At 44.9% G+C, this 12,169-nt stretch overlaps 1 protein-coding gene and 1 long non-coding RNA gene across 8 annotated transcripts in view; one reads left to right on the top strand and one right to left on the bottom strand.

The window, feature by feature from the left end:
- Positions 1-12,169, top strand: part of ARHGAP17 (Rho GTPase activating protein 17) — an 89,633-nt gene that overhangs the window by 73,822 nt on the left and 3,642 nt on the right. Inside the window, exons 14-21 of one of the 7 annotated variants that reach the window (XM_019512768.1) lie at positions 873-986; positions 1,541-1,632; positions 1,763-1,919; positions 3,299-3,541; positions 6,847-7,016; positions 7,505-8,131; positions 9,080-9,103; positions 11,336-11,381. In XM_019512768.1, coding sequence (XP_019368313.1) covers positions 873-986; positions 1,541-1,632; positions 1,763-1,919; positions 3,299-3,541; positions 6,847-7,016; positions 7,505-8,131; positions 9,080-9,102 — 1,426 coding nt within the window. In that variant the 3' untranslated portion in view covers position 9,103; positions 11,336-11,381. Of the gene's footprint in view, positions 1-872; positions 987-1,540; positions 1,633-1,762; positions 1,920-3,298; positions 3,542-6,846; positions 7,017-7,504; positions 8,132-9,055; positions 9,104-11,335; positions 11,382-12,169 lie in introns of all 7 variants that reach the window. The other 6 variants (XM_019512766.1, XM_019512769.1, XM_019512770.1 and 3 more) reach the window with 6 other exon arrangements.
- Positions 2,684-12,169, bottom strand: part of LOC109294418 — an 11,860-nt gene continuing 2,374 nt past the window's right edge. Inside the window, exons 2-3 of the long non-coding RNA XR_002096519.1 lie at positions 10,783-10,789; positions 2,684-2,693 (exon numbers count right to left, since the gene is read on the bottom strand). This is a non-coding gene — a long non-coding RNA (uncharacterized LOC109294418). The remainder of the gene's footprint in view (positions 2,694-10,782; positions 10,790-12,169) is intronic.

Raw genomic sequence — 12,169 nt, 5'->3', positions numbered from 1 at the left:
TAGCAGAAAACAGCCGCTTGCGAAGGTTTGACTTGTCATGGTTTCTAGTTGGATTTATTTTTATTTTTTACTTGGGTAAGTTCCATGTAAGCTTTTGAAAGGACATCCTGTTTGATTAAAGAGTTGGAGAGTGTGGATGTTGGCTGTTGAATTGAATAGTGCATTGCATGTGGCAGTTCCTTATGCCCTAATAGCACAAACTGAGCAGAGATAGCGCAGTCCCTGTAGCCTCGCTCCAGTGAAACTTTGACATAGACACTCCAGAGTGTACGTTCTCTGCAAGACTACTCCACATCACTTAGCATTTCTTTCCCTTGAGGCTTTCCAAGTATGGAAGCTGCACCTGGATTCTTTCCTTGCAGTTTATCTCTAGCTGGCTTTCACCCTCAAGGACATGAAATGGATCTCTTTAGCTTTTAGAAGTCTTAAGTGCATAATGGGAAAGCATTTGTTGAAATGTGGAATAGCTCACCTTTGTTGAATGTGATTGCAGAGTGCATGATCCACCTGATCTCAGTATAGGTTTAGTAAACATTTGCTTTCTTCCACTTAGTAGGGAAAAAATCTTCTATCCTATTAATCGCTTCCCACTAACTTCAGTTTTCATTGATTTCATGGGGAAAAAATTGATGGCCACCTGCAAATCATGAAATCTGTTGGTCTCACTTTGCAGTTGTCCTAAAGAGTTCTTGGAAGCTTTGCTTAAAATGCTAGCTTTGCTAATGTGTGTGGTCCTGGTTTGCAGCATCTTCTCAGGTGACATCATTGATGTAAAAATGACTGTACCCCTTAATCTTTGTGAGATGCTAGCATAGTCCTGTGTGGTACACTTCTACCGTAACTGCTTAAGGACATATGTTTCATTTTTATAGGTATTTAATCAAATTCCTGGCAAAGCTCTCACAGAACAGTGACATAAATAAAATGACTCCCAGCAACATTGCGATAGTATTAGGCCCCAACTTGTTATGGGCAAAAAATGAAGGGTAAGTTGTGTGTTTTTGGTTTTTTTAAACAGCACTTACTGAATGTTAAAGTACCTTAGCACCTTCTTTATCATAGATCCCAGTGCCCTAAATAATGTAAATTATCAAGAAGAGGAGAGATTTGTAATCGCATTTTAGAAGCATCTCTCCTCCAGGGAGCTTCATGAAATGTCTCACATCTGTCAGACAGATGTGGTGCTCTTTAGAAATGTGCATTCTGTAAGCTTTGTGATGAAGTCTGCAATACTTGGGAGTGTACTGTTTTGGTTTGTTTTTTGTGGGTGGCAATTAGACTTGCCATACCTCATTCAGCTTGGATTTGCACTTTAAGGCATGCAAAACAAATGCCCTTTACCCAAGGAAAGGCACCTTATGCTCAAAAGCATGTCAAAATTTCTCCCAACTAAGTGGTTGGTCTCATAAAAGGTACTACCCACAATTTCCTGGACTATCATATAGCTACACTCCAACACTACCAAACACACTTAATGAGGTTTTCCCCTTGGAAGAGCTGTCTGTTTCAAAGATTCTGGTCTTCTGAATTTCTTCCCCAGATCTCTTGCTGAAATGGCAGCAGCAACTTCAGTCCATGTGGTAGCAATTATTGAGCCAATCATTCAGCACGCAGTTTGGTTTTTTCCTGAAGGTAAGGACTTCCATTTGTGCAAGGATTTTTGTCAACACTAGTTGCATAATATTCTTGGAGTTAAATTGCCAAGACTGTACATTACCTTGTGTATTCTTGCCTTACCATGCTCTGTCTGTCTTTTGCTCAGAAATTGATTTTAATGTGTCTGGGGCATTTGTCCTGCTTCCTGCTGTTAATTCGAATCACTTGTCTCACACTGGGAATGAGTATGAGTCGGGGACTCAGGAACGGAAGAGGCCGGTCAGCATGGCTGTAATGGAAGGGGATTTGCTGAAGAAAGAAAGGTACGTTGGGCTCTTTGCACTGATCTCCAGACACTGGCCTGCACTTGGACAGAACTACTGATGAGTGTAGCTTGACACCTTGTGTGTTGACCTCAGAAGGGGGACTTCATGGAAACCCTCTAGGTAACGTCTTACTGATTTTTATTTCCCCTCATGCTGTTGCAGCCTGAGAAAGGTTCAGAGGTAACGTACTGGTGTTTCCTTCAACATATGCTCTCTGCATGAGAAAAGCCAAGCAGACCATTACTGCTTCTGTTTTATCACATTCCCAGCTCATAGGTTTTGAGTCTCCCAAATCATATTTACACACTTTGAATGGATATCTCTAACTTCTGAATATTCTGAGGCTTCTGGTTAAAGCCCATGGGCAGAAGTGGTGTTATCTGGTGCCTTCATGATAAAAGACTTCTGATTTGATGATAGTAAAAGATACCATGGCAGATACTACAATTCACTAAAACTGTGCTGTGTCCCCCATGTAACATGTAATGTGGAAGCTCATTTGTTGTCATTTGTATCTTGAGTATTGAAGCATTGTGCTGTTGTGTTAAGCTCTTCATGCAAATGTTAAAACAGTAACAATTTAACTATGGTTAGACATGCAAATTTATTGGCCAGTTTGCATTTATCAGTTATTTGAATTGGATTTCCCTGCTCTCCTGTACTGAACAGCATTGACTGGGGGAGAGGGGAGAGAATCAAAAATGAATTCAAGGTTCCCTTTAACTCATTTTAGTGAACTTTAACAGTGCTTCATAAGTTTGAAGGTGCTGTCTGTTGGAATTCCAGTCCGTTTACCCATAGTTAAATAAGGACCTGTACTACTTTTTTCCTTTTTTTCATGTTTTAAACCAAGCATATTTATAGAAGTGTATATCCTCATTCTAATGTCTGTTGTCAAATGTACGTAATGACTCAAAGAATGCCTGTTAAGGGGGGGAAAAAAGCTGCAAATTATAGTGAAAAAATTATTATAGAAAATTTCAGGTTGGCAGGGACATCAGGAGGTCACATCTAGTCCAATCCCCTGCTCCAAGCAGGACCAGCCCCTACCTGGGTGCTGAAGGTAACTTATTAACATGGTAAAACTACCGAGCAGAGCAGCTGGACCTTGCTGCTGCTGTCTGTCTTCAAAACCAAACTGAAGCTGAATCCCAGGGACGTGTCTGCCCTCTGTGTGGATAAGCCGAGTAGCGTTGCATGTCTTAACACTAATGGTGTTCATGTAGGAAGTTGAAGCTTTCCCTGTTGCTGCTTTGCATGCTAAGCAACAGGGGTTGCTGCTGTTTTCTGTGTGTTATAACATGCGGTATCGCCCTGTTGCTCAGTGTATCTGGAGTTGGCTTGCATGGTGTGTTTACTCTTTCTTCTCTCTGTAGCTTTGGTGTCAAGGTTATGGACTTCCAAGTGAATCCTCGGAGATGTGGCACTATAAATAGAAAGCACACATCCCCAGCTTTCCAGCCACCGCTCCCACCTACGGAGGCTGGCACGCTGGCTCAGCCGGGAGCAGAGCAGCATTTGCAGGGTGCTGTGGCTGAAACCAGCCCAGCGGGTGCTGCTTTTGCTCCCTCTGCTGGCACAGCAGAACAGTTACCGAGTCAAGGAAATGAGGATGTCAGGTAAGCAGGACGGCTTCTGCTGGCGTCCGCTAAGGGCCCGCTCCTTCAGCAACAAACTGACCTGCCACGTGGCCGTCAGCAAGGTTCTGCCACTTCAGTGCTCGCCCTCTCGTGTGAGGTGCCTTGCGATGCACGAGGAGAAAACGCTGCACAAGAGATGGTTTGTGCTCGACACTAATTACACCGAAGCCTGTCTCTCGAGGAGAGTTCTCAAACTGCACGCTCCCTGTGCTCCTGGCTGATCTCTTCAGGTCCCGCTCCTGCAATCTTTGCCGTCCGCATGGTGGTCAGTTTACTGCTGAAAGAAACAAAGCTATCTGTGGCAATAGTGGAAGCTTATAGGTTTTGTCTCTCGTTTCGTATTAATGATTTTGGATTTATGCCTCACTTGTCTTTAGTACATGTTAGCTAGTGGAGGAACAGACTTGCTTCTAACCAGCAACTCAGAAGTCAGTTTATCACTCTTCAGCATCAGAATTTCTTGAGCGTGATGCTCTTTAAGTTTCTGCCACTTAATTACTGGGAAATTGCAGGCAATCATTACCTTTTTTTTCAAGTTGTCATGAACTTTGATTCTGAAGACCAATAGCAATAGATTGGTCCCTTCCTTTCCATATTTTAGGGTTGAAGCTGTACTTTGCTTTCACTCCTCTGGCAGCTCAAGTGAAAGCTGAGGAATTTAAGTGCCCAAGACTAGGACTTCCCAAGCTTCAGTCCCCTACATCACGACACAGGCTACAAACCATATTTTTGGAGTAGTCAGAGCAATGATTTTCTTAGTGTATTTTTCTTTCTAGGTGATGCTCTTAGAGATATTAAGAGGCAAATCCATTATGATCACATCTCCAGCTTGGGGAGGCTTGCAATACTCGGGCTGTTACCTGAGCAGTACTAGTGGACTGTACAGCATAAAGGGGTTGGGTGTTTATCTTTACAACAATGTACTGGTGCCTTTTTCCTAACTAATTTTGTTTAAAATATATTTGCACCCAAAACATTTTTCTAACTAACATTAATTGTTTAACGGAGTTGGCCTCGTGGGACCCAGAACTTTGGATTCCTGTTACAATTTGGTTTTTCCCCAGTACCAAGGAGAGGTGAACAAATTGGCTTGTATTCACGGTAGTTAAGAGAGCCTGCCACCAGCCTGTCTGCTGTGCTTGTGTGCACTTCACACACAGGAGGAGGGGAAATGGGTTGCATCTTATAAGCAAAAGTGATTGACCACGTAGCTTGTTCTGCCCTTTCCTGTGAGGCAGGAATGGAGCATGAGGGGATTTCAGGAGAGAGGATTTGATTCACGCAGCGTGTGGGGAAGAAAGGCACAAATGGGTTGGGACCATGGACGGCTCCACTACACACAGCGTGTTCACAGTATAGTTTTCTTCCCAGTTCCATTGTCCTCATTCCCCAGTTCCTTTTACTCCTTCCTCCTGGAATTGGGCTACATGCCCTCTCCCTGCCACCAAATGCTGAGATCTTGGAAAGGTCCCCACCTTTCCTTAACATCTGTCATGGGCCTCTGCTACAACAGAATCAAAGAAGATGAGGGGCGGAAGGGACCTCAGGAGGTCACATCCAGTCCAATCCCCAGTCCAAGTACATCATCCCAGCCAAAGCTTCGTCTCCCCGGGTTTTGAAACCCCCCAAGGATGGAGCCCTCCTCATCCCCTCCAAGAAGACTTCAGCAGTGGTGTCGCCCCCCCCAAGGATAGAGCCCTCCTCATCCCCTCCAAGAAGACTTCAGCAGTGGTGTCTCTCTCTCTCGCAGGTCTGAAGGCAGCTCTTCTGGGAGCTCTCTGGAGGTCTTGAAGAAAGGAGACGACTGCTTCTTTGGCAGGCAGCTTCAGCTGCTCTCCCCAGTGGCAGCTGCAGCAAAGTGCTTTCTGTTCTCCTGCCTGGGGCCCGGAGCATCGTGCTGCTGCTTGGCTCTCTGCAGACCACACGGCAATGAGATGTTGCAGCGTGTGATGTGTTCAGACCTCCAGCAGCAAGAGCCTGCCTGTGCCATCCTAGCACCTCCCGTTTGCTTTTTCCTCAGTCTCGCCTTTCATTTAAAATGAGTCTGGGAGAGACCTTGTTCCCCCGAGTGCTCCCCGGGGTAACAAGGAATAACGGCCACAAATTGTTAGAGAGTAGGTTTAGACTAGACATCCAAAGGTACTACTTCATAGTCAGGGCGGCTAGGATCTAGAACCAACTTCCAAGGGAAGTGGTGATGGCTCCTACCCTGGGGGTCTTTAAGAGGAGGCTCGACGTCTACCTGGCTGGGGTCATTTGAGGCCAGTTTTCTCTCTTGCCCAGGGCAGGTTGTTGGACTAGAAGATCTTCAAGGTCCCTTCCGACCCTACATCTATGAATCTGTGAGTGGATTGCTGTTTGTTCACACTTCTACTATTTCCCATCTAACTAAGAGGTCTTCCAGAATCTGCAGAGGTTCTGAAGCAATAGCCTTGAGCATTAAAGCTGATGGCCCAGTGGGACCAATTTTTTAGCCATGTCTTAGCCCCAAAAAGTGGTGGCTGTTTTTTTATGCTATTCAGTGGAGACTAAGCACTGCTCTCTCTTAACTTGCTACATCCAGACAAAAATGAAATCAAGGTGGGAGATGAGAACAGAACTCCAGCCAACCCCAGCAAGGTGAAGGAATTCCCTGTACCCACCTTCCTGCCCCCAGAAACCGCACCCAGTGTAACGTCTGCACACTGTGCTGTGGTCAGTCTGCGACACCAGGGGCTCAGGCTGGGAGTAGTTATCGCATTGCCCATCTGCAGGTTGCTTGTGGTGCTCTGGTAAAACGCACTGAGAAAAGTGCAAATTAAGCCTCTTTGCCTGGAGGGCTTTAGACTGAAGTGAGACTGGGGGGTGCAAGGGTGGTAATCGGAGCCCTTATAGGAGCTCTTGTGTTGGGAGCCTGAGGAATGAGATTCAAGGTATTGCTGCTGCTACTTCACTGTGGTACAACGCAGCCGATACTTAAACTGTAACGATAGGTTCAGGTGTCTTTATATGGACAGGTTACAAAAAAGATAGTTCTGGACTGTTGTTTAGGTAGGGATACCGCATGCAGCAGTCTGGGAAGTCTGCCTGAGACCAAGTGAGTGGAGAAACGAGACGGTTGTGAACATGCTCAGCTGTAACCAACAGCTCCCTTTTAAAAGCACCCCTGTATAGGGCTTGTTTCCAAAAACCTATGTGCATAGCAGGAAAGTAACTGTTTGTAGGGTAGACCGAGGAATCGGTGCAGCTTGTTTGGAAGAAGCATTTTTATAAAAAACACCTTTTGATTCACTTCTGATTTTCAGTGCTGCCAAGCCCAGGGACACTGTGCCTTCCACGACTCCTCCACCTGTCAGAAACGGTGGGAATATAAGCACTCCCCAGCACCAGCCCCAGTCTGCCAGCGCCCCTAGCCAGCTTTCTGTTAACCCGCCGCAGAACGCAGCTGGGCCCAGCCCCCACTCGGTGAGAAGAGGTATGTCGTATTCTTGGCTCAGTTTTCAAACCGTGACCAAATGCCGCCTTGGATGTCTGTCGTGCCAAACGTGATCCTCGTAGCCAGTACTGTTGAAGTAACCAATACCCAATGTCGTCTTTTCTTCTAATCTTTGGTGTATTTGAATGGATGTTTTTTCTCTTCAAGCTCTTCCCCCCATGTACCAGCCCAGCTCCAAAGCATGCATTTGAACAGTATTGTGCCCACACTTGCTTTCATCCTACTCTCCCATGATGATAAATTGTGCTGTTACCAGCACTTTAGTGGCAGCACTCCAAGCTGTTTTAGTAACTTTTACTTACCTATGTGCGGTATCTCTATGAACTAACAAAAGGTGGATCCCTGGGGAAGTAACGTCACTTGGCAAGTACGTACAGATGTCCTGTGTGATGTCGCTTGCTTCCCTTTCCAGGTTTTACTTCAGCCATGCACCATAACAAACACTTTCTTATTAATGTCTCTTACAGCCGTTAAAAAACCTGCACCCGCACCTCCTAAACCGGCAAATCCACCCCCAGGACAGCCGGGAAGCCCAAGTTCTGCTCCAGCTGCTCAACCACCGTCAGTCTCTCCAAAACCAACTGCCAGAAGTCCTTCGCCTCCTGGTCAGCATGCAAATGTAGGGGCAGCCCAGACCTCTGCTTCTTCCCAAGTTTCTGCTCCTCGGAGATACTCCAGTAGCCTTCCCCCAATACAGGCACCCAACCACCCCCCTCCACAGCCCCCCACACAAGCTACTCCTCCGCTGCAGCCAAAACTCAACAGTCAAGCACCTTCTCCACATGCTGTGTCTAGCACTGAGCATGGACCCGAACACACGTCCTGTTCGCCGCCGCAGACTCCAACGCCTCCTGATACACCCCCTCTAGGAAAGCATCAAACTAGTTCCTCATTATCTCAGCCGCAGTCGTCTACCCAGGAAACTCCACAGTCTCCATCTCCTCCTCAGACTGGCACGCTGCCACGGCCAAGGCCAGTACCCAAACCCAGAAACCGACCTAACGTTCCCCCTCCGCCCCATCCCCCGGCCCCTCACTCGGCTGGAGACGGCGTTCTCACAAACCCCTCTCAAACTGCTTCCAAAATAGTCACTGGTAAGTGGATTCTGTCTACTCTCTATCTCTTGGAGGGGAGGGGGAAATCTTTTTACAATGATAAATGCCATGTTTAAAGGTAATGATGAATCATATTAGAATAATTCCTGCAATATATATGTGCTATTAAGGTACAGTTACTAGTTTCCTGTTGAAATGCACAGCTGCTGCTTACGCTCTTTGAGATCACTGGGCAGAGAACGGCCCAGCCCCTTCCAGTGGCCAGATGTGTGCATTAATCTGACTTTCCAGATCGGGCAGCAGAGCGTTGCAACAGGACTTGATTACCCAGCTTCGCCCCAACGCATCCACATCCTAACAGCCAATATTACACTGGGCAGTGGTTGCCAAAATAGCAGATCCCACCCACCTGGAAGGCATAGCCAAGGAGTGTATTTAAGCAAATACATAAAGCCAGAACTTCAAAAGGCAGCTCCTGGTTTTGGGTGCCTTAAAACCACTTTTAATGCACCTTGTACTTTGAAGGGTGAGAATCAGCATTTTCTGAAACCCAGGCTCCTTTTAAGGTATTTCCAGTTGGTCTGCCAAAAATAGCAAATACTTTCCTAGATGGCCTCATGAGAATATATGCATATATTCCTCCCCCACCTTGCTCACTGCTCTTGAGGACTGAGGCAGTACACTGTGCTCCCGGTCAACCACTGAGAAGTAGTACTAGACGGTTTAAAACCCAAAGTGAAAGTATACCTGCTATAGTCACAAGCATAAAAACTAGCATGTCTGAATTGTTTTTCTCAAGTGTATCATTATTTTAGATCCTTTGAAGGGGAAAGGCAGTGAATGTAATGCTTTTAAAATCTGCTTATATTCATTAACAGTTAAAACCCTTTCCAATGACCTTGCAGCTACCTAGAATAAAAACTAATTGTTTTGGAATGCAAAATATATTCTGTTGCCTAACAGCTGTACCCCATGATGCCTTCACAGGTGAGGAAGGTTACTGCGAATAAGGTTTGTACTGATCAGACACCTGCAATACAGCTCAATGCTCCTGCACAGCTATCTTTCTGTAGCTTTGTTTTATACATTTGCTTTGGAGTATGTGCTCTTTGTCACAGTTGCACCATAGCTCATTACCACACACCACCCCATTTGCAACAGACATATATATTTGGGACTGTTTCATTTTGATATTCTCAGTCCTTTGTGAAACCAGTTTGGAAAAAAATACATATTAACTTTACAACCGTTTCTCAACGAACAGCACAAAGAAAGTAATTTAAAAGCTTGATGCCATGTCTGCCAGAACTACACCTCTCAGGAACCTAGTATCAAGTAGTAACTTCTTAAAATAGGTCTGTTCTCTTGACTTTTGCCAAGCAGAAGAGTCGGGTGCAGTCAGCGCAGGCCGACTTTGCCTCTCTTCGTGTTTTTGTTTTGATGTAGTTTGTGTTTTGGTTTTTTTACCCTGGGTTTGCAATTGTATTTAACTGCTTGGAACTTATTCATGCAAAGCACACATCCCTATGCAGAAAAGCACCTGGCAGCATCTCTGTATCCTGGCATGTTGGCATTTGCATTCTGTAAACTCACTGGCTTCCTTAACAGTGCTGTAGTCTTTATCCAGCTACAAACTGTCTAAAGAATGGATTATTTAGAAGCCTCACAATCCTAATGTAATGCCTCTTGAGATGCTACCTGTTACAGTAGTAACTTTATGGTAGGCTGAAAACTGGGGTGCCTGTCTGAATTGATTACCCCCAAATGCAGTAATTCCAGGAAGTGTTTTAAATTGGTATGAAACTGAAGCCTAAACAAGAGAACTACCAACAGCAGCTTGCTTTTAAATGTCTGAAAAGTCAGTTGCTTTAAAAAGCAATTCACCTTTCATGCCTTTTCCCTTCCCCTCCCTTGTCTACAGGTCAGCCTCACTCGTGTCATGTTTTCAGAATAACTGCAGCATGTCCCAGCACTGCCCTGGGAAATGCTGGTGCAGCTGAAATGCTGTAAATGAGTTTTTCTGGGGATCAGCCTTTTCCCCACAGGATAAGTTGGTTTGAGTACTTTGCTTTAGTGGCACCTACTATCTTTTTCCATGTGCATTGTAAAACGTCTCCCCTTCATTTGAGGGAATAGCTTTTATTTCTGACAAACAGCCAGAAGAATTTCAATCGGAGATTTGTTTTTCTAGTACAGTTAATGACAAACAAGCACATAATGAAACAAACCCTTCCCTCTAGCTGGTAGCCACTCAGAGTGCAGGGATCTGCACTTTTTGTAATAAAACGCTTACACAAACAAGGCCCCCACAACAGAGGACTGTGTGCTGCTCTGTACAGACAGCCCTGACATTATCAGTGTATAACTGCAGAACATTTCTGCAAATCTCTGCTGGGGAATTGGACTTCCACTTATTCAAATCAGCGACATGAAGCAGAACTATGTTGCTCATGTAGTTTGGATCAAATTTTTAAAGCCTCATGGGGAAACCAGTGACTGACACTGTTAACTGCATTTATTTCAGATGTGTCAGTCTTAGCATTTCACAGATCAGTGCTGAAAGATGCAAAATATTCAAGCAAGCCAAAGTCAGGTGGACAATGTTTATTGGGCACATCAGTCTGAGAACTGTCCCCGAACAACGCCAGTTGAGGAAAAGGGGAACAGGCTGCGTTCTAGATGAACGCCACAAACACACTCACTGTTTCAGATCGAACTAGGAGACTGAGAAATAGCTGAAACCTGATGCTTAGCTTCTCCTCTCGGCAGGAGAGGATCATTAAGTTTCCAAACTAGAGGCCTGATCATTGGGATTATGGGTGGAATTTTATCCTGAAATCCTAATTTAACCCAGGACATTGTGCTAGTTGTGAATGTCTGATCTCACTTTCCAGGCATTTCATAGGCACTTATCTTGAAACGGATGCTGTAACTTTCATTAAATTAACTCTCTTGTTGGACTTTTAAATTAATTAATCTATGATGTGTTGCATTTTTGTTTAACCGTAAGATGCATAATAGAGAGAAACTGACTTGCAGGCTGGAAAACTGGATGCCAAACTAAAATTGGCAGAAAACGTCTAATGTGAACTGCAACACCTGAAAAGCTCTCAGAGCAGTGGCATACCCAATTCCTCCCTCCCTGCTCTAGACTTCAGTAATGCTTCAAATCCTATTAATAGCTGTAAAATGATAAGCCCTAGAAAAGAATATTCTAATTGGAAATTTTATTAAACAATCTAGATGTTTGACCTGCATTCAGTAGGAACTGAAATTGGAAAGTTTAATGGTAAGGAAAAGGCATATGATTGGCCAAAGCATTGCTAATTCATAATCATGTGTGCACTAATTCCCATTACTAACCAGTCACTGTAACACGGCTTGCTTGCCATCTAAGTAGCACAGCATGCGTCAAGAATGGCTCTTCTGTTTTGTGCTTGCTCTTTATTTAACATACTAAATCCGTTTGAGACTAAAATGCCCCAAATTGTCATGTTTTGTATCAGTAACGTCACCCTTTGTTTTATCTCGTGTGATGGGAATCCGTATGGGTGGGTTTATCACCACACTACTTGTAAAGAAGCCGTCTGCTTTTTACCACTTCGTGTCATGACTAGATACCCCTCACACCCTCCTAAGCCCCTTGGTACTAGCTCCACTCCCTTTCCAAATTCATCCTTCACAATGACATAGTCATAGGAAGCTCTCCTGCCCCATGCCTTCTTTCTTGGGTTAAGGCTGTCTTACATGATTCTGTAGATGAGGCTAAACTACAAATGCAGAATCGCAGTAGTAGATGTCTGGGCAGTGTATGAGATCAGGCTAGATTTCCTGAGTCTCTTCCATTTGTGGAAATGTAAGTTTGCTTATCTGCAGTCTGAAAAGACAAAAAGCCTGAAACGTTTCTCATTGCCTCCACGTCCAGTCAGGGACTTGAAACCCTTGGTCTTAGGAGGCTACTGAATAATGTGTCATGTCACTTCTAGTGCCAGCAGTAGGAGAGTGTGGAGCAAGGGAATTGGCCAGTTTTCCGATTATAACACCCCCCCCCCCCCCCCCCCCCCCCAACAACACCCC

This window comes from Gavialis gangeticus, unplaced genomic scaffold (genome assembly GCF_001723915.1).
Source record: "Gavialis gangeticus isolate Ggan-Ray unplaced genomic scaffold, GavGan_comp1, whole genome shotgun sequence".
NCBI classification, from domain to species: domain Eukaryota; kingdom Metazoa; phylum Chordata; order Crocodylia; family Gavialidae; genus Gavialis; species Gavialis gangeticus.
Note: the sequence above shows the minus strand (reverse complement) of the source record. Positions and strands in the feature narration are given on the sequence as shown.